This window comes from Heloderma suspectum, chromosome 3 (assembly GCF_057233095.1).
Source record: "Heloderma suspectum isolate Gila_16-S chromosome 3, 16-S_ref, whole genome shotgun sequence".
Lineage (NCBI taxonomy): Eukaryota > Metazoa > Chordata > Lepidosauria > Squamata > Helodermatidae > Heloderma > Heloderma suspectum.
The window spans coordinates 216,081,445-216,103,227 of record NC_139460.1 but is presented as its reverse complement, the minus strand read 5'-3'; the positions used below and the strand labels follow the sequence as shown (position 1 = coordinate 216,103,227).

General features: G+C 46.7%; 2 protein-coding genes across 2 annotated transcripts in view; one reads left to right on the top strand and one right to left on the bottom strand.

The window, feature by feature from the left end:
* The window catches only part of TYSND1 (trypsin like peroxisomal matrix peptidase 1), a 32,531-nt gene extending 16,546 nt beyond the window's left edge, over positions 1-15,985 (bottom strand). Inside the window, exons 1-4 of the mRNA XM_084845569.1 lie at positions 14,621-15,985; positions 11,740-11,870; positions 10,024-10,209; positions 8,260-8,516 (exon numbers count right to left, since the gene is read on the bottom strand). Of these exons, the coding sequence (XP_084701695.1) occupies positions 8,299-8,516; positions 10,024-10,209; positions 11,740-11,870; positions 14,621-15,792 (1,707 nt within the window). The 5' untranslated portion in view covers positions 15,793-15,985 and the 3' untranslated portion in view covers positions 8,260-8,298. The remainder of the gene's footprint in view (positions 1-8,259; positions 8,517-10,023; positions 10,210-11,739; positions 11,871-14,620) is intronic.
* On the top strand, positions 15,791-21,655 carry LOC146350751 (uncharacterized). Its single transcript, XM_084845651.1, has 5 exons — positions 15,791-15,937; positions 16,019-16,167; positions 16,262-16,513; positions 17,315-17,417; positions 21,593-21,655. Exons 1-5 carry the CDS (start codon positions 15,791-15,793, stop codon positions 21,620-21,622), a joined length of 681 nt encoding a protein of 226 aa, XP_084701777.1. The 3' UTR covers positions 21,623-21,655.
* Positions 21,656-21,783: the final 128 nt, after the last annotated feature.

Genomic DNA, 21,783 nt, shown 5'->3' with positions numbered 1-21,783 from the left:
ACCCATGCATAACCACCCTGTCCCATCTGCATTCATTTGCAGCTCAAGTTCAGAGGATTTGTGCTGTAGTCAGTGCAGGAGCTGATCCATTTCATCCTGTAAAATGATGACCCATTCCAATGTTCCCCTTGACATGCCTTGACTATTCCTTTCCAGACACCCCCAGTGGTTGTTATTTGCAGCCTCCCAAGTTCATCAATGAGTGAATTAATCAATGAATTAATTAAGATAGATCAGATAGATGGATAATCCAGTCATCCTCTTTGGCTCTAAAGAGAAACAGTACAATCCAACCAGGAGCATTTCTACAGCAGGCTAAAATCCAGCAACTTTACAGGGGCTTTCTGCTTCCATTTCTTTGCAGGATAATGACGGGCTCCTTTAGACGGTGAGCAGGTGATGTGGAATTGAAAACGTCCTTTCTTGGGTGCTCTATTTGTTCAATGAAACTGCACCATCTAGTGGCTGATTTGTAGCACCACGCCAGTATCACACTACTGATATGCCATGTTAATTTTTATTTCACCTTATCTCTGATCCTTTTGAAAGTGGGATAACCAGGCAAAAGTGCGGGAGATGCCCTGGAGGTTGATGATGTCGTGTAAAGGTTGATGACATCATGTAAACTTCCATGAGTGGCGAATCGCGGGTGTGCAATAAATCGCACTGTGTTACAAATGCAAGTGTAGCTGCTGATGCTATACGCTCCTACCCCACATTATCTTTCCTCCCCGCCACCCCCACTATCAGGATATGATGCCTTGTGATGCTTTGTTCCTTCTACTTTCTGCTGCATCGGGTGTCAGGACGTGAAAATGCAAAGCCACAGAGCCTAAACTTGAATGTGTAGGGCAGCTCTAAGTCCCTGTTGCCAGGAGACTATACAAATACATCAGACTGAATAAGAGGCTCCATAACAAGTAGTAAATTCACTCACAACCCCAAACTTGAAATAGCAACCTGACAGGCACAAAAAATACTATCATCTTTCCCCCACGGCTCTGAATCTTACTTGGCCTTTTCCCCAGGACAATACAAGCCATCGGTGCCTGAAATATGGCTTGGATTAAGAATGAGAAGGGAAGGCTCAAAGCAGAACTAGCCATGCAGGCTCCCACCAGCTCCATAAATCCAGGAGGTGCTAGCATAGCCTTTTCCAACCTGGCACCCTCCAGATGTGTTGGAGTACAACTCCCATCATTCCCAGCCAGCCATACTGGCTGGGAACTATGGGAGTTGCAGTCCAACACATCTGGAGGACAAGTTGCGAAAGGCCATGCTGGGAATGAGGACAGATGGATGCAGCCTTTCTTAAATGTAAGCCTGTGTCGGCTCCTTAGAGAAGGAAGGAACCGGGCTTTGACAAACTAAAACACTGTTGTATGGGAGCATGATATTTTGGGCCTAAAGCCACTTAAAAACCTCAGTATTACATCCGCTTGTTCTTTTCTCCAAGGCAATTTCACACAGCTGCTGAAGGAGAAGCAATTCAGAGATGCAGGTTCAGTGCTTGTTTCCTTGGAAACACCTCAGGGTGGGAGGATGAGGTGTTTTTTCCAGCAGCAATCAATCCGTCCTATCATATGGGGCTCCCAAATGACCAGGAAAAAATCTGCTTGACCTGTGCAAAAACAGCCCTGCTGGATCAGGCCAAGGATCCATCTAGTCCAGCCTTCTGTTCACACAGTGGCCAACCAGCTGCCCATGGGAAGCCCACAAGCAGGACATGAGTGCAACAGCACTCTCCCATCCGTGATCCCAGCAACTGATGTACATAAGCTCACTGCCTCTGGTACTGGAGGTGGCATATAGCCATCAGGACTTGTAGCTTGTGCTTTTAGTAGCAGCCTCATCCACATAAATACTCAAGTGGTAACACTTTTCATAGCACAGACATCAACATTATCTAGCCTTGGTCTGTAGGTACACATTGTCTGTGAGTAGCTGCTGGTTAAGCAGAAGTTAAAGTCACAGGACCTGGGGCTGGTGAAAAAGCTGGCAACTGTCTGTCTTGCCTTTGTGAAGTACCACTTAGCTCATAAACCCTTAAGATGTACCAGCCTTTAAAATATCGTGACCCAGTAATCATGTTGCTCACTTCACAAAATAATGTGCAAGATTCAAAATGGTCAACTAGACACCGGGTGTGAGGCAGCTATTAATAAAAATATGCAAGGAATTTAGCCCTCCCTTCAGAACTATGTTTCCATTCTGGAGTTAGTCCATTCTTTCAGCTCCCCTACAATATGAATGGCTGGAATCTAGACTCTTTCCTCTGCATCTCAAGTTAAAAAAAAAACAACCCACCCAAGACACGTTATTTTTTAAAACATTTCTCCACCTCCCCTAATTGGCCAATAGTAGAAAACTGGGATCGTTCCAGATAAAGAGAGATGGTTGGTGAAGAGAGAATTCTTGTCTGGCATAAAAGATGGCAACCCCAGTTGTACTTTGATTACACCATTTGCACAAAATGATCACTATTGCTGGTAGAAGCTTGATGTCCCAACTGTACACTTAAGATCCGCGGTGAGTGACCTGGGCTGGGCAGTGGGCAGGAAAGCTGCTGGTGGGCCAGGCTGCCACCTAGTGGATGCTAGGGTAGCTCACAGCCTACTTCACAAATCGGAAACTGCTTAGCCTCTCCGAAGTTACACTAGTCTTTTGGGCCAGAGAAAATGACAAGAGGTAAAGGTACAAAAACAGACCAGCTCAGCCAACCCACAAGAACTGGGAGTGCCTTGGCCTTAAGCACACGATTACGCACAACCTGTATACCAGCTGGACCTCCCCCTGTCCTACATCACTCTTTGCAACTGAAGCTATTCAATGTATAGGAGATAAAGTGCATTAAAATCAAATGTATAGGAGATAAAATGTATAGGAGATAAGATAAAATGTATAGGAGATAAAATCAATGTATAGGAGATAAAATCAATGTATAGGAGATAAAGTGCATTAAAATCAAATGGTCATGGCTTGCAAAGTCTTGCTCTCATTTTCTGAGTGATGCAGTGATGTCCTCTGCTCATTCATGGGAGAGGTCTTCCTACTTGTTTCCTTTACAGGCCTCATCTGCCTAGCAACCTTTATAGTGTGCTGAGCTCGGACAATTCCCCTGAAGAAAACGCAGTTGTACAGGAGTGGAAAAAATACGTTTTTCTTTAATAGAAAATCTAGCACATAGTTCAGTCGTGGAATTCACTACTACAAGATCTAGCAACCGTCGCCAACTTAGATGGCTTTAACAGCACATTTGACACATTCAAGGAGGATAAGACTATCATTGGCTACTAACCATGAAGGCTATACGCTGCCTCCAGTATCAGATGCAGTATACCTATGTACACCAGTTACTGGGGAACAGGAGTGGGATGGTCCTATTCCACTCATGTCCTATTTAGGGTTTTCCCGTGGGCAGCTGGTTGGCCACTGTGTGAACAGAATGCTGGACTAGAGGGACCCTTGCTCCAATCCAGCATGGTTTTTTTATGTTCTATAAATGAAATCAGCTGAAATTACCTTGCTGTCAACAGCAAAGAGCACTTTCAGAAGAAATGTTCACTTTGACTTCTTAGGCACCGTTAATCTGTGTGATGTCACACCATGCCACCTCATTTTAAGCATGTTCGAATGCTAGGGTTTACCCATTGCTTTCCAATAGGAAAGTAATTCCTCATCTGGGGAAAACCTCACGTGTTTTGCTCCTCTACTGCAAAAGAGGGAAACCAGTAACCAATAACCAGCACTGCATATATTCTGGCTTTGACCCAGCTGTAGTCACACGTAACAAGGTGTTAATATGTGACTAGCTGTACAAGAATATGGCTGGCGGTGTGCATTCAAACACACTTTGAAACGCCTAGTCCAAAGAAACACAGTGTAGCTGCATCTCCACCTTGGATGCGCATTCTAATCCACATCCAAGTTCCCCATTCAGCCAGTGATATGTCTCACTAAGCCAGTTTGTGTGTGCACACAACTCCTTAGCTGGAGTGGGGAGTCTGGCTTCACACAATTGACATTATATGCCAACAGAAGATTATGCTATCTGCTTAATTTATTCAAGTCTAGCAGCTTTGCACGTGCATGTTTATTTTTCATATTTTATTCTGCTTGTGCTCGATGTGTGGGGGTAGGGTGAGGGCTGAGAAAGTATAACAAAGACTCAAACAGAGCACTGAAACAGAGCACCTCCTAACCAGAAGAAAAACCAAACATGTCCCCTCCTTTTAATCGTTACACCAACAATTCTCTGAACTGTTTCAAGCCTCTCTCTGCAATCTTAAGGGCTAGAAACTTTTTTTAAAAAACTGTAAGTGTCAGGATACTGAAGCCTGCGCCCAATACATCAGGGATGGGGAACGTGGCCTTCCATGTGTTGCTGGACTGCAATTCCCCTCATCCCTCACCAGTGCCTATTTTGGCTAGGGCTAATGGGAGTTGCAGTTTGACAACATCTGGAAGGCCACCGTTCCCCACCACTGCAATGCGTAATTCCACATGTATGCCCCATGATCAGGGAATACACACACAGCCCTGCTGATATATGTATCTTTAATACTGCACCTGTTTAGGAAGACAGGCCAAGACATACCCAGCTGAACAATAACTTTGGTAAGACCCACCAATTGATTCTTAATTGTTCCCAGCATTACATGCTGTATCATTTTTTAAAAGCTCCCAATATGATTTCTCCCCAGCGCAACAGCTAGCAGAGACTACAGCCAGAGATATCGATGGCGCAAGGGAGAGGGAGCCTCAAGAAGTCTTCATTTTCTTCTAAGAGTATTGAGCTGCTTTTGGACATTTGTCACGACAACTCTGGAAGCCTGGGAGATAAATGGATATTGTATGTTCCATCTTCCATTCCTAGAACTTTGCTCATCTGAGCTCCCCAGACCAATGGATGTTACAATGCTATGTCACGCATTTGTCTACGTCCCCACCAGCCAGAAATTCAAGGGAGCTCCGTCTGTCCACATGAAAAGTGTGTTTACTGTTTCGGCTGTGGCCTTTTCCTACAGGTTACCAGAAGAGACAATCTGCAGCCAGCAAAGCATTAGGAGTAATTTTTCTCAGTAAGATTCACATGCCCTATCCAGTTGAAATTCAGAGAGTAGCATGAATGCACTAGAACAGCCTTTTCCAAGCTGGTGTCCTCCAGATGTTTTTGGACTCACCAACTCCCACCAGCTCAAGTCAGCATGGCCAGCAGTCAGGAATGCTGGGAGCTGTAGTCCAAGACACTGAGAGGACACCATGTTGGGGACAGCTGCATGCGAACCTCAACTCACCACTACTATTTCCACCCCACAAGCTGTGAACAATCATTACACAGAACGAGTACAACTCCTTTTTCTCACTATTGGAGCAGTAACTCTTGATTCAGCATTTGCAGCCTGATACTGTACAAGCATAAAACAGGACAGCAAGAAGAGGCTCAGGCAGAAGTAAAAGCCCACTTTTCTCATTAAAGTCACTTCTCCTGGCCTTGTCAAAGCCAATGGAATGGTGAAATTGACTAGCAAGCAAGACAGGACTAATCGATTTCATCCTCAAGGAAAAACCTAAATTAAAAGAATAAGGCTATCTGTTGCTAAGCAGCAAAAGGGAACCTTGCCCTTTACCTTCTCCTTTTTAAACAGCTGTATGAGCACCTAGGAGTACTCCTGAGCACTACATGGGGAGAGGATATTGTCAGTGCATAGTGGAGATAAAAGTGTGGCTGGTAAATTGTACTGAAAGGCCGCAGTGGAAAGAGAACCCTGGACAAGGCCTCTAAAAACTCACTGCATCTGCAGCTAAGAAATGGTGTTAATAAGACTGGGGGGATATAGAAGACCTATTATTTATCAGTGGAGTTCACAGCTGCATAGAAAAAGAGTTACCAATAAATGATTCAAGAGAGAATCTGCATGAGTCAGTGGCTGAAACAAGCTGTAATTCCATTTTGTAGGCAAGGGCTCCATTTTATTGGCAGGGAAACAACCTCTGCATAAAGATTATTGATTGAAGACTTAATTCTTTTTAAAAACTTCAACAAACTGAAACAGAAGAAAAAGTGGTCCCTACTTGAATAGTGGTTATATAGAGAGGGTGGGGTAGAGCAGGATCTGCTGGAAGACCTCCAGGGGATTTGCAATTGATTAGCAACCGTTTCAGACTCCCAATGGTTTCACAAAAAGCTTTTCCCCCTCCTAAATTAAGGTGCTGAAAATCAAGAACATTTGGGGAAAAATAGTAATGGGTGTGTGTGTGTTGAAAATATATCGGTGCAAGCTCTGGTTCTGGTCCAGAAGACAAATTCCTGGGCTGAGCATGCGCTCAGAGGCACCTTATTCTGCAATTCTGTGTCCACCTTCGTGAGCCACTGTTTTACACCTGGCTCCAATTGGTCGACATCAGGGTTCTAGTGAAAAACAAAGGCATTCCCATAAACCTGTAGTCTGCCCACCACAATGTATTAGGGATGTCAGAGAATTCCGCCACGGATCTCAGTGAGATCCGTGGCGAAATCCGTGGGGGAACAAAGCCCCCCCCCCCCACGAAAGGCACGTGAAACGGAGCACTTACCTGCTGCTGTCCACGCTTCCTAATCATTTGCGTCCCTGTGGAGGCCCTGTGGAGGCCATTTGCGTCCCTGTGGAGGCCGTGATAGGCTATGTAAGTATTTACGTAGCCTATCACGGCAAGCCAAAAAAACAACAACAGCGGACGCAAATGACAGCGGCTATGGCGGCTGCCATTTGCGTTCCCTTTTTTCACTGTTTTAGCCTACATAAATATTTACGTAAGCTATTACGGCGGGGGAAAAAGGGGAACGCAAATGGCGTAGTGGGCGCTATTTGTGTTCCTTTTTTTTCACCGTAATAGCCTAGGTAATTATTTATGTAGTCTAAAACGGCGAGGTAAAAAAAGGAACGCAAATGGCGCCCACTACGCCATTTGCGTTCCCCTTTTTTTCGCCGTAATAGCTTACGTAAATATTTACGTAGGCTAAAATGGCAAAAAAAAGGGAACGCAAATGGCGGCCACTGTAGCCGCCGCCATTTGCGTCTGCTGTTGTTTTTTTTGGCTTGCTGTGACAGGCTATGTAAATATTAACGTAGCTTATCACAGGCTACCATAGGGACACAAATGGTGTCCCCTACTCAGAACGCCATTTGCATCCACACCAGCCCGGCAGCGGCTGGAGGCCCCACTGCGGGTTGGCCCAGCCAGCAGCTCCGCGGCCTGGCTGCGGAGTGGAGCCGGCCAGGCAGGATTCTGGGGGGGAGGAACGGATCGCCTCCTCCCCGTCGAGGATTTCGGGGGGAGGGACGGAGCACCTCCCCCCAACCACGGATGTCCCTGGACGAAACCAGGTGTTTCGTACATCCCTACAATGTATGCAGTTGTTTAGAACAGCACCAGCACCACCTGGTGTTAGTAGAAGACACCGAGCACCCACCAACCAGTAAAAATGTTAAGTCACCCTCTGTGATGTTATTCCTTATGTATACAACACCATGAGCAAAATAAAGACAGGGCCTTGCCTCAATGGCATAATCTAAATTTCCACTGTACAGGAAGGCAGTAGAGGGAGGGAAGGGAAAGCCAAGGCTACCAGGAGATGGATATATGAGCAAATGTAGTTACATACATTTAGGCTTTATTTTAAAGGAGAGGGGAGATTATGGGATAAAATTGAAGGCTTCATAAGGAAAAATGGTGGGTTTTGACAGGAGAATGTCCCATGTCTAAGGGGCAGCAGTGGAGAATGGGCAGAATTCTTTTAGGGAAGAGATGTTTTAAGGCTTGGGTGAGATTGAAGAAGTGAAGGACACAGCCAGGCAGGGCCAGCCTTGCCATTAGACAGAGTGAGGCAGTCACTTCAGCGCAGCAGGTTTGGGGTGTCCCAAAAGGACAGGGAATTGGTATTTACTCAGTTATTGTTGTATTTTTACTGCCAGGGATGGAGGAAAGTGCTTGTGGGATTTTTCTGCCCCTGGTGCCAAAAGAACTTGGCTGGCATTGGATATGATGCACCTTGACATGGGTGGGAGGGCTGCCATTCGCTGCTCTGCCTCAAGCTGCAAAAGGTCTCAGGCCGGCCCTGTGGCCTGGGATAGAATCAGAAATAAGAGGCAGAAAATTCAGGTGCAGCAAGACCTCCTGCTGAAATCAAGCCCCTCTCCTACCCAAGGCGAGGCACCCCGAAGTGATGGTTGGTTGCAATGTGTACAAGCCTCCCACTGCCACCCCAGCACAGCTCACCCAGGATGTTTGCGAGCAAAACGTTTCTTCTGAAGACCCTCAGAGCTTGCTGAGCGGTATCTCTACAGGTTCTCTTTGGAGCCTCCAGACAACCCGGGCCCTGTCGCCCACCCGGTCTTGTTCCCGAAAGCCACGCAGGCTTCTGCTGCAGATATAGTCCAAGATTGCTGGCTGCAGGACTGTGATGGGAATGCTGAAGTTCAGGTGGGGGTATGTCACTCCTGTGCTGTTATCCCTTGTGTTGCTGACAACGACACCTGTAGTTGGAGTGCACGAGGGGTGGGGGGAAAGAAGAGGAGAGGTTGACTGTGTTCCTATTGCTTTAAAAGGCTGAGGACACCACCACCACCCACACGCAAATGACAACGTATCACCTGCTACTTCAGAAGAAACCACACACTAAACACGTATTAGACTGGGGTGTTGAATGTCTTTCAGCCCGAAGTCCATTATGGAGAAGCTCTCGGGGGCCACATTCCAGTGGTGGGTGGGGCTGAAGGCAAAAGGGGCAGGGCCAAAACACCAAAAATGCCAGCCTATCGTAGCTTAAAGCCCTTAGGCCGCCAGTACCCAAACCTTAGGAGAGAGGCATTTCAACCTTGGGGGGTGGGGGGGGGGTGGAGACTGCACAAAAGCTGGGAAACCACCAAACAAATGGTTTTGGGGGAAAGGGGCCAGGGGGCCAGGACTTGTCCACCTGGGAAACCCTATAGGACTGGATTTGGCTCCCAACCCTGAGATTCTGCACCTCTGTATTAGACCAAAGAAAACCTTGAGGGTGACTTGAGCAGTTAAGCTGTATTATTAAAAGGGATTTCATCATCATTATAAAAAATTGGATTCCACCATTCAGAAGAATCAAAAGGCTAAATCTTCTGCAGCACTGTAGAACTTCAAACAGGACGATGATCAAGTAGTAAGGTGACCACCTGATAACTTGCCTCCACAGTCAGTATTGCGTTTACAGGAGAAGCAGCTACCAAGACTGCTTTTGTCACAGGGACAAGTTGCCACATGGCTGTTGCAGTTGCCAGATGCATGATTGTGGAGATTATGAGCTGTGCCACTTGGGGCGATGTGCAGGTAGGTTAACAGCCTGGTTTGGGCTTGAATGAGGTTTCTGTGGCCTTTTTCTATCCCTGCACCTAGACTCTGGAACTCCCTAGCAAGAGAGGCCCACCTTGTCCCCTCTCAGATGCCAACATTTCTTTTTCGGTAGATGTTTGGCCTGTTCAACTGCTGATTTTAAAATCTCAGAGGCATGTTAATTTACTTTAAAGTTTGTATCTGCTGCCTCTTGTATCTGTACTTAATTACCGATGTCATGTTATTAGCTGCCTTGAACATTGGATCAGAAAGATGGGATAGAAATGCCACAAACAAACAAACATAGCAAAATGGCAGAACTGGTATGAGAGTCTAGCACTTGTTCTCATCCAAAGCCCATTCCTGGCTCTTTCAGACTGTTCAGGATTGTTATCGATTCTCAGGCCTAAAATGTTAAGAATGTGGTGAAGATCGTTGTTTCCTGACAACGAGACATCCTGCTCACCCCCACCCCCAAGATTTCGCTAAGTACTACTTATACGCTCTTAAACCAATCCTGTGCATGCTAAGGGCTAGAAACTTGCTTTAAGAAAAAAAAAAAACCTGCAATTCTCAAGATACTGAATTCCACAACCAATTTCTATGCTTGCACAGTGAGATGAGAGAAAGGGAAACAAAAGGAGTGCATGTGTGCATACAGGTGTGTGTGCTATATACCTAGGAGTTTCCCACTGTGTGTGGCAAAGAGGGCTCCCCCACTTGAGCCTCCATGAACTGCACAGGTTGCCTGAAGCATCACAGGCTCATCTTCCACAGTGATCACCGCTGACAGGATCCCTGAGGTTACTGATGGGCCACAGGCCCGTCCAAAGACACCGAAGCCAACAATCGTCACATCTTCACCTGAATGAAGAACACATCAGATTGACAAAAGTCATGCCAAGAGCCACATCACACATGACAAAGACCTAAGCCCTATCCCATGGGCGTCCACAGGAATTTTTCCAGGGGTGGGGGTCAAGTTGCACAGTGGTGAGTGATTGTAATTTGGATGCATAGCACATGCTGCTACAACACCCCTGTGCATTTTCCACGTGTGTCTGCACATGCATTGTTGCTTAGCATTATATTCCATGACATTTAGAGGCCTACACAGAGTGGCAGAAATTCCTGGGAATTTGACAGCACTAATGCAGAAGAGAATTGTAGTCCAGCGTCACATAAAAGGCATCATGAACGCCAACTAAACTTTATTTGGAGTGAGGGATACAGAAAAGGTCATGAACTCCTGTCTTTGTTTTCTTTTTGAGCAGACATACTTCTGTCCCGTTTGAGCTACACAAAAATTGAATACACTGAATTGATTTTTTGAAGCAGCAATCACTTCCCACTAGGGAAGACCCCCAACCCAAAAAGGTTTTAAAATGAACCAGGACGTTCCGTCTCCAGACCGTGGGAGTGTCAAATGTTGCTGTGACTTAATTCATTGGCTAAAACCCCCGAAAAGTGGGAGCAGGCCATTTTTGCTTACAGAATAGTGGCTGTGCATTTTGCCTTGTATCTTGGGTTCTACAAGGGCTAGAGACTTGATTTTTTTTTAATGAAAGCTGGAAATCTGGGGATTATGGCACATTCAGGAAGGGGGTGTCAACTCCCCCCCCCCCTGAATGAGGACACTGTTCAGGTATTAAAACTAATATTACCACGCAAGAAGGAATGGAGCCGCGCTGATTAGCCCCACCTCCCGACATCATATCATCATGTAGCTCCATCTAAAGGCATGTATGCACACAGTGCAAATGTCTGCAGCGGGGAAGCCTTTGTATGTAAAGCTGTACACCCAATGTTGCTTTTGTCAAGTGATGAATGTGCAGGTATGCTGAACAGGGGTTCGGTAGCACATACTCTAGTCTCAGGTAGAACTGACACCAAACCCATAAAGGTCATTGCTATATTGCAGCTTCCTGTATTCTTGGGTTATTGCAAAACCAGACATAAAAAAACAGTGCCCAGCTTACCACAGAGAACATGTTGCAGGGATTTTCTTCACTCATATCAAGCTGTCATTTGCCTATAACTTCACATATTCTGCTGCCCTAAGGATTCCAGAAGGACAGCATGGGACGGGCAGAGATACTTGGGTGAGAGAACCTAACAGGACTGCACATACTGATTTCGTGGAACAGAACATGCCCCCTGATGCACACACTTCAAAATGCTGAGACTTTGCACTCGCCCACCTAATTATGTTACTCAGAGGAAGAGTTTTACACAAATGCTTCGCAATATAAAACTTCAATATTAAATTCCTTTAACAGCCAGAACATTGAAGGGCTTGGGATATATGTCCCACATTCTAACGCAGGCTAACGCACGGAAGTAGAATCATTTCACTTTCACCAAAAGAAGCTAGCTGGACTGCTTCGCTCTTACCTGTGTAAAACTTGGATGCCAGAACAGGCTCTGCAAACATGGATAAGCTTTCCTCTAATTCCACCAGGGCTACATCATAGGGAGAAGAATCTTTGGTAGCGAACACCACTTTCCCTTTCGCTACAGAAGCCCTAGGAGCGAAGAAAAGCAAGCGGTAAAAGAGACGTCAGACTGGATATTTGCAGTAAAGCATGATCGGGGCATTTGTTCAACTGGCAAAGCTATTAAGAAGCAGCATTCACAATGAGTACAACCTATCGGCAAGATCTCATACACAAGCTCCACTGAAATAAATGGGAGCTGCACAGGAACACCAACCATGCTGGCCCCACGCAAGATACAATTCCTTAGATCAGGGGTGCAGAATCTCTGGCCCCTGGACGTAATTTTGCCCACGAAGGATCTGCATCTGGCACACGGAACCTCCTGGAGGAATCCCTGCTGTTATCTCCAATCTGAGATTGGAGATAACAGCAGAGATGCAGGCAAGGGGCTTAGAAAGCGCTTGGATGAGCGGCACTGGGAGGAACAGCTACTTCTCCTAGCGCCAGTCAAGTCCCTTTCTCCATGCTGTGCCTCTCTCAGCATGGAAAAAGGCAAAATGGGTGGGGGTAGCACGGGATGACATCAGTGAGTGTGGCCATGCCCACTGATGTCATCTGCACCATGAAGGGTCTGGTCAGGGGCAATTTGGTCCCACCCAATGATAGTTCTGCATCCCTGCCTTTGATAGAAGTAGGTCCCGCAGATGTCTCCAAACAGATTTCCAAATTAGGGCTAATCCACACATCGGGAAAAAGCTGGGTTTGCGGGAACACAGATGCCTTTCAGGGCCACATTACATGGTGGCAAGCATACATATGCCATAACCTGCACATCCCATGATCCTGCATGTGCCATGTCCAATCCTGAATTAGCCATGCACATGCATCACAGTTCTATGGGCACAAGGAAAGCATCCTACACGTACCTTTAAAAATATGATGCAAGAAACAAACTCTATTCCATGCCCCCCTCCCTTTTTAAAGGAAATGAACCACTATTTTAAAATCAAGTTTAACAACTGGGTTGTTACCATGAATATTAGCCTGAAATGGATCTTAACTTCAAGTGAACATTTCGGCCTGAGCTCAGATATCTCCCATTTCCTGGAAAGTGTCCTTTGTTTGTAACGTCTCTTCCATTAAAAGGCTGGTGGTCTCCATTTGTAACACACAGAACAGACACTCCAAGTCATTCGCTCTTCTGTAACAGGTGCAGGCAAACCACAGGCCACAGGCACCTCTTGGAGGCCACCTCTGCAACCCACTGTGGGCACCCTGTATCTCAGATCCCCTCTCAATTAGCACTCTGTACCACTGCAGCTGCCGCCACCACCAGCTGTGCTAGGGAAGTGTGCACAGAGATGACTCTCATCGCACACTGTTTCCCAGCACCAGCACAGAAAAGGGGAGTCATCCCTGTGCACTCTGTTTCCCAGCAAAACTGGGCTCCTGTCTGGAGTGCGATTTACAGCAGGTGCCTCCTCACTCCCAGCTGATTGACAGAGGAGGAGGAGGCATGACCTCAGCACAAGGGAGGGGCAACGGAAACCTCCTCATCCCTGCTCACTGAGACAGGGTAGGGAGTGGTGAGGAGCGACTGTGCACGTGTTGTATGCATGCAGGGGCGCAATCCCTGACCCACCACCCCATCTGGCCTTCGGGGGCCAGAAGGTTGCCCACCTATGCTCTACAACCTCATATCTGACAAATATCAATATTGGCTCCAAGTGAACTACAGATCACATCTTTACAATCTGATTGATCCACCTCACACTGGGATGCTCCAGTTTCTTGCCTTGCGGACTGATTTGCAAGGAACAACCTTGTTGTCTTATGAGTTTACCCATAATTTGTCTGCAAGATAATCATGCAAAGCACAGGTTGTTTTTTTCAGTTTCTGGGTTGTCTGATGCATTCCTCCTTTTCCTGCCTGTACCCCAAATGCCTTTGCAGCGCTGTAGTGCTGACTTCTAAAGTAGCCATGCTTTTTTTTACCACTCTTGCCTGCTGCCTCTGTAGTCTGGCGAAACAACCCATGAGCAACTCATGGTTCTGGTTTTGCAGGGAACGACAACGTATAGTTAAAACAACACAGAGTTCAAAACCCAACAACAAACCATGGTTCCCTTCCTGGGTTGTTTGTGATTAACAATCCATAGTTAACCCATAGTGCTGGGATCACATGTAATGAGAACCCAGGATTTAATGACCCATACTCTGGGTTCTCATTATGGACGAATTAGATGAAGTAGGGCAGGGGTGGGCAACATGTGACCCTACAAATGTTTTGGCCTACAACTCCCATCAGTACTAACCAGCATAGCTAATGGTGACAGCTGATAGGAGTTGTCGGCCAAACCATCCAGAGAGTCACAACTTGCCCACCGCTAGCAAATGTAGCAAAGCCAACAAAACACAGGGCTTCTTCACATGGAGCTTTTATCCTGCTATTGAGATTGGTTACTCACAGAAGTTTGTGGGTCCTTTAGATGACATTGTCAACCTCCTGGGCGTCTCCCACACTAAATTACCTTTATTCCATTTTTTAAAAGATTGGAGATAATGAGCTATCAAATTACAGCACTTGAATTCCATCATGAAAAGAGGAAAACCCGCAATAAGAGGAACTAGACCACAGCACCATCTAGCATCTGTATAATGAAACATACTGAAGACTCAGGTAAGGGGGGGAAGGAGGGGGGAAGGAAGCACATGTAAAGGGAATCTGTCATGATCCTGCATTTAAAACAGAAGCAGAAAGCCCCATTTTAAGTGCAAGATTTTAGGCTGGTGTAGAAATGCTCTTAAACTCCATTCACATCAGAATTCAGACTTACTTTTCAGGGTTGGGCTGTAATCTCACACAGACACTAGATGCTCCATTGACCACATGTCGACAGGTCAAGACAAGCCTTGAATTGACCAGCACACCAGACCCCCAGACTGGTCCACATTCCACCAGAACCACAGCAGCCAGCATTTGCTGATCTGGCCCCTCTCTGGCTACCATCATTGCATGAGGCTTAGTCACAAGTTCCATGGGGTGAGACCAGCTTTTCAGACACCAATGAGGCCCAGAAAGGACGCTTCCAATACTCTCCAGAATGTGATCGATGGCACAAACCAGAGTTAAGCCAACCCACTCATTCAATTTCCAGCAAAGCGGAGCTACGATGATTCCAGCTAGGTGGAAACCGGCTCCCAATGTCACAAAGACGCCCCCGCCTTCGGTGCCAGGCAAGCAGCGCGCATCAGTCAGGATTAGGGCATTGCCTTCCCCAGCCATGTTGCTCACTATCCCTTTGCTGAGGGTATTCATGAAGATATCTGGGCAAAACGATCCAAAAGGGGAGCCGCATGTAAAGACTGGGTCCCCCTTCCGCAGCAATTTGGCCGGTGCACAGCTGACTCGACCTGCACCGAGGAAATCACAACCCAGGATTCTCAACAGGGCAAAACAATGCAGGAAAGGCAAGTCGTCCACAAAGGAATCAGATTCCTGTCCAACCTCATTCCCCCCAAAATGCCACTGATCAGATGCACTGAAGACTTTGGAGAAAGCATCCTGGAACTGCAGACAGGGGACCATCATCATGAGCTCAGCCTCGTGGGAGTTCAGGCCACTGGGCGTCTCGCGCCGATTTGAAAGTGGGTTGAATCTCAGAGCCGGGATGCTGTCCCCGAAGTCCCCACCTGGCCAGGTCCTGCTGGGAGCTTTGCTGCTGCGTTCACCTGGCAGGAGCACCTGAATCTGGAGGTCTGGGGAGAAGCTTTCAGCCAGCAGGACTTTGCGCTGGGGCACGTTTTGCTGCTCAGATCCCAGAAGGAAGGGGGAGAAGACGGTCCCATGGCAGAGGACAATGGCGGGGCCCTGGGTCAAGATGACGCCACTGCCACTCCAGGGGCCTTGGGGCAAAGGCCCGCGCGCCTCGCTGGCGGGGGCAGGCGGGTGAGACACGCGGACAATACAGCCCGCGCGCTCTGCTGTCAGCCGCGGAGCCTCAGCCATGCGGAAGGGGGCCTGTTCGGAACAGCGGAGGGGAAGGAGAGAAAGTGCAGGAAAGCGCGGCTCTGGGGAGGCCGAACCCTCGCAGAGGGCGGGGAAAGGGGACGCCCTGGGGAGCGGCAGGGGGAGCGGGGACGACTGCAGGGGCGCCAGCTAAGCACGTGGGGACTGGCTCGACGCCCCCTCCCCGAGATCTTCCATTGGCTGGAAACTCGGGCGCGCCTCACAGGCACGGGGGGGGCGCGCCTCGGCCCTGCCCGTCGCCGATCAGCCACAAGAGCCTGCCCAGGCCCGAAGCCCGGCGACTGCCCGCCCCCACGAGTTCGGGCTCAAGGCGGCGACACGCAGGCGGCGAGCCGGAATCGGGGCAGAGCGCAGGCGGGCGGGCGGGCGGGGGGAAGGCGGCCTAGTTCTTATTGGCTCCGCCAAACAAGAGCGCTGCGATTGGTTGACGTGGCCCGGGCTGCTGCAGACGTCGTCCGCGATTGGCGGCTCCCGGGTCCCTTGCGAAGTTGCGGGAGGCGTTCGTGACCCGGTTTCGGGAGCCGGCCTGGCTGCCTGCGCGGTGGGGGCGTGGTTCGCCTCTCCCAACCGGGCGCCCTTCAGACGTCTCAGACTACAGCACCCATCATCCCCAGCCGGCACACAGCCTCCCCCAACCTGATGTCATCCAGATGGGTTGGACCGCAGCCTCCTTTATCCCCCAGCCAGTGCGACACGTCTGGTGAGCCCCAGGTTGGGAGAGGCAGCCCTGATTAAAGCAGGCGGAGCGGGCCCCCTAAATGCCAGCTTTCCCGAAGGGCCTACGACTCCTTGCAAAGGGAAGGGGCTTACTTTGAGCCAGCCTTCGCCAGCCTGGTGCCCCCTCCATACGTTGCGGACTACAACTCCCGTCAGACCCCGCCAGCATGGCCAACGGCCAGGGATGTTGAGGATCGTAGTCCGAAACAGTTGGCGGGCACCGGGTTGGGGAAGGCTGATCAGAGACGAGCCAGGACTCAGCTCTGGAGTTACGTGAGCATTTCGGCAATGGTTACTTTAAAAAAAAAACAGTTAAGGAGCCAGGTCCCCAACCCGAATCGTGGGAATTACTGTTGCCTAAGAGGGCTCTTCCAAAGCTATCATTCCTTTGGTGCCTTGAATGAAGACCCCCACAGACAAGCTGGTTTCAAACTAGACTTGCACCGCAATTCTACACAGAAATAAATCCCATTAAGTTCAGTGGGGCTTATTCTCAGCTACGTGGGTGCGGGTTGCACCCTTAACTTTGCAGTTTCAGCAGTAGACCTAAATAAAGGGGCGGGGTGGTGGTGGTTCCTGATAATAAGCGGTGTCTTTTCTCCACCACACTAACTAATAAAGCATCGCATCAGCTGCCCCATATTTACCCCCAAAGAAGGGAAACATGGGAAGCGGAAAATCGGTGAATAAGAGCAGGGCGGTACTCTTGCTGTTTCATTCAGTTACAACAGACAAGCCTTGCCCTGACTGGTTATTGTTCTCTCTGTGTGGCACTTCCTAATAGGTACGTGCTGCTGAAAAAGACTCCGCCTCCCACACTGATCCAAGTTCCATGTGCGCCTCCCCCAACCGGGTGCCCTCCGGATGTGTTGGACTGCAACTCCCAGGTGAGTGAGGACAGGATTGCAACCTACAAGTAGTATCCCCTTGCTTGTTTCTTGCTCAGAAAACAGCACTTTTGTTGTTTCCCTTGGTTAGTGTGACTAGTCACTAAAGAATGCATGTCAATACATGTAATAGAACTATCGTCCTCCCTCAAAACAACTTTGCTGGGAATGCTGGATGTTGCAGCCCAGCATATCTGGAGGGCACCAGGTTGGGGCAGGCTGCCTCAAAGCATCATCTGATCTAAGGCTGCAATCCTATACTTGCTTACCTGGCAGTAAGACCCATTGAACTCAGCTAGCTGGTGCTGATGGATGTTGTAATCCAAACACTATAGAGGGCACCAGAATGGAGAAGGCTGTGCTAGATGATGAGAGTGCAGCCCCTGAATCCTTTAGCATCTCCTATCCATGATGTACATTGTGACTGAAGATATTTTCAAAGGGTCAGATGCCGCATCCAGAGTCAGGACAAAATTACAAGTTAAACTCGCACCTGTAGGTTCAATACAGAACCTGTCTGGTTAGTGGAATTTTATTTCATTTATGTTTTAAATTGTTGTATTCTGTCATTTTAAATGCTCCCTAGCAGTGACGTAGTGGTAAAATTTGAAGTGTAGGAGTTCATCATGACCATCAGTCACACCCCCAGAATATATATTATAATCATATTATATATTATTTATATTCAAAGGAGCTACCACTTTGGTTAAAAACTCCCATCCTGAAACACAGATATCCAAAACAAAACACAAACAAAGCACTGATTTTATTTTGTTTATGGGGTATCACTGTAGTTGTATGCATAGATGCCTGGGATTAAGCTCCATTGAACTTAATGGGATTAAGCTCCAGAGAGCCAGCGTGGTGTAGTGGCTGGAGTGCTGGACTGGGAGTCGGGAGATCCGGGTTCTAGTCCCCACTCAGCCATGGAAGCCCATTGGGTGACTTTGGGCCAGTCACAGACTCTCAGCCCAACCTACCTCACAGGGTTATTGTTGTGAGGATAAAATGGAAGGAGGAGGAGGACTATGTATGCTGCCTTGAGTTCCTTGGAGGAAAAAACAGCAGGATATAAATGAAATAAATAAATAAATAAACTTTGTAATTAGAAATGCAAATTATCTTGCAAAGACATGTTACCATTTAAACTGATACTGTGAAGGAGGAACTGTCCCCATCAAAGAAAAGGAAAGCAACCAGCATCTGCTTATTTTCCTCTGACTTTCTCTATAGTTCTCTGTCACAAGCAATAGTAAAATCTGAAAGTCTTGTTAGCACATCATTCACTTGCCAGGGCAAGGAAGGTCCACCAGTCAAACAGTATTGGACAAGTGGGCAATATAAAAGTGGTCATCCAACCACAAAATGCAATACAAATAACAAAATACAATAAAATAGCATTAAAAAGCCATAAAAATACAATGAGACTGACCGGCATAAAATGCCTGGCAAACAAAAAAAGTTTGGATCTGGTGCTGAAATGAGTGCAAGGCTGGCACCAGTCACATACCTCCATGGGGAAGGTGTTCTACAAACAGGAAGTCACAGCAGAGAAGGCTCCCCTGTTCCTTTAGGAATATTTGGCTCCCAAGCTGTCTGGGGCAGAGGTCCCCAACCTTTTTGGAACCATGGGCCCATCTGAGGATTTGGGAAACTGCTGTGGGCACCACCACAAAATGCTTAATCAGTGGATTGCCAGTTTGGCATCTGCCTGTTACATCTTTGCTGTGTCTTACTCAGCAAAAACGTTTGTTTCGTGTCTATTGGACACCACAATGTCCCTTTAAAAAGGGATTGTCTAATTTGCTAATTGCTAGTAGTGCAATACAGCTAGTGCTTCTTTTAGACATATGCTTTGGCAATGTCTGGTAGTTGCTTCTTTTTGTAGGGAGGTTATTACACAGGTAAATTTTGTACTGGAACAGTCTTTAATATTCACCGATGTACATGCTCTTTTAAATTATTTACCTGCTTCATGGAAATTAACAAATGGTTGTTGTAAACGGATTTTCTGCACCCGTTTGACAGCTAAAAGACTGATATTTCAACATTGGAAGGATACTCACCTACTATAACACAATGGATTAAGGCCTTACAACACTTTCAATACTTGAACAGGTGGCATATGGATGCCATGTTCAAATGGTTATTTTTTTTTTTATTTGGTCCACTTTTGTTGAAAACCATGTATAATTGCTAGAAAGCTGTACGCATTTCACACAAATCCATGTATGCATGTGTGTTTTTTTAAGAACTCAAATTTTCAGGTGGCCACAGGCACCACACTGGGGACCCCTTCACAGGTGCCCCACCACGTTGGGGCCCCAATCTAGGGATTTATAGGTAAACATCAGTGTCTTGAATTGAGCCTGGAAGCAAATAGGCAAGTAGTACAGCTCCCATAAAAGCAGGTTGATAAGATCCCATCTCACTGGACCTGTTCACATTCTAATTGAAGCTTCAAGGGCAGCCCCACTTACAATGCATTCCAGTTTTGTGTTTTTTAGGGGGGATGTGATTTGGCATTTAGGGGTCAGCCCCCATTTCTGCTTTGTGCTCAGTTTCCTGGCCAAGTTGCTCAATGTGGCGGATATATGTCTATACACACATAATCAACAGCCCTGAAAACACATAACCCACCCCATTTGGTAATACAGAACAACCTAAAACATAGGCCCGTGTCCAAATACCTGCACACCTATGACAAAGCAAGGATTGTTTTGTGCCACGAAGATTGCAGTTAAGACAGTACTGTTTCCATGTATCTTAAGTAGAAACCACTACTTTGGTTTACATTGTAGGCAGATGGCCACTTAAATTACAGTATCTAGCTGAGATCTTAACAGAAATGGGGCATGATAGAGTTGTTCAAGCCCTGCTTCTCTTGGAATATCTGAATCATTTAACCTCTGCAGAGGTTTCCAGTCATTATTTCAGGCAGCTCTACTCGCAGAAAGGGTTTCTTCTCCATTATGCAACAAGATCCTTCTTAGGATGATGCTAAAAAAAATGGCGTGCTGGAAAATAGTGTCAACTCCCTCAGTGACGTAACATGCGTTTGGCTAAAGAGACATTGTGTGACCCATTTCCTACTAAAATTATTCCTTTGATTTTTTTTTTTTTTAAGAACTGACCTAGAATGCTCCTGCAGTCAATATTTACCACTAGATAATAGGCTTATGGCCAGATTCAGTTCAAGTGTGAAAATGATTTTTTTAAAAACTTTATTAAAATGTCTTGGATACAGACAAACCTTCTCTGCAAACATGTTTCACGTTTCCAGAAATGGGAAGTTAAAACATTTTGCTAACAGAATGACATGTTTTTCTCAATTTTCCAATCTGTAATCCAATTTCTAAAGAATATATTAAACTTTATATCCATACATTGTGAGGAGTTAGACTTGTCTAATGACAGTACATGGCAGGCAGAGGGGAGAACAGATCAGAGCTATTCACAATCACTTTCTCCAGTGGCTGGGACACCACCTTCATAGAATGCTGTGCTTCTTCTGGGCACCTGTCCTATAGCTCTGTTTACTGTGATCTTTTAAAGCATGGAACCCAAGTATGCCATTTCAGGTAAGGGTTACCAGGTCTCATGTCGATTCAAGAGGAACCAGCCATTTGCATCCCTTGACTGTAGCAGCCAATAGAAGAATCCAAGGTGCTCAATACTGGAGACGCTAATTACTTGCATCTGAATAATAGTATTTGCTGGACTGCTGTAGATTGGCATGGTTCTCTACATCCTCCTTGGCACCATACTCATAGGCACTTTGGCCTAGGAGATATTCACAGATGATTGAAAAGCTGCTTATGTAAAACCTAAAGGCTTTACAGACAAGATAAAAAACAAACTCAACAATGATGTTATAAGCAGACATTTTGGTGAAGACACTGCAAACAGATCTAGAATTACAAACATTCTAGAAGTGGGAAGAAAGAATCTTTTTGATCCTAATCAGACTTCTGTCTAGTTACCCCTTTCAGGAACACTCTACTGTCGCATGGTTCTTCCAATGATGATCCAACTTAAACTACCTTGGAAGTACACCAACTGTTACACTTTGCACATCAGACCGTATCAACCTGTACAACTTAAATGTATCATGTTTGCAGTACATTCAGCTTTTCTTGCTGGCAGAGAAGCAGTACATTTATCCTGTCTTACAGCTGCATTACATACTTCAGAGGACTCCATGAAGACACTTGATACTCAAGTGTTAACATATTCAGGTAAAGAGAAACATACTTTGATATGCCAGAGCATGTGGGTGGGTGAGGGGGGTGAATTCAGAAGTTAAAGTAAATTGATTTTCAATAGCACAAGCACAAGAAAATCTGGGACTTCCAACTGTTAATAG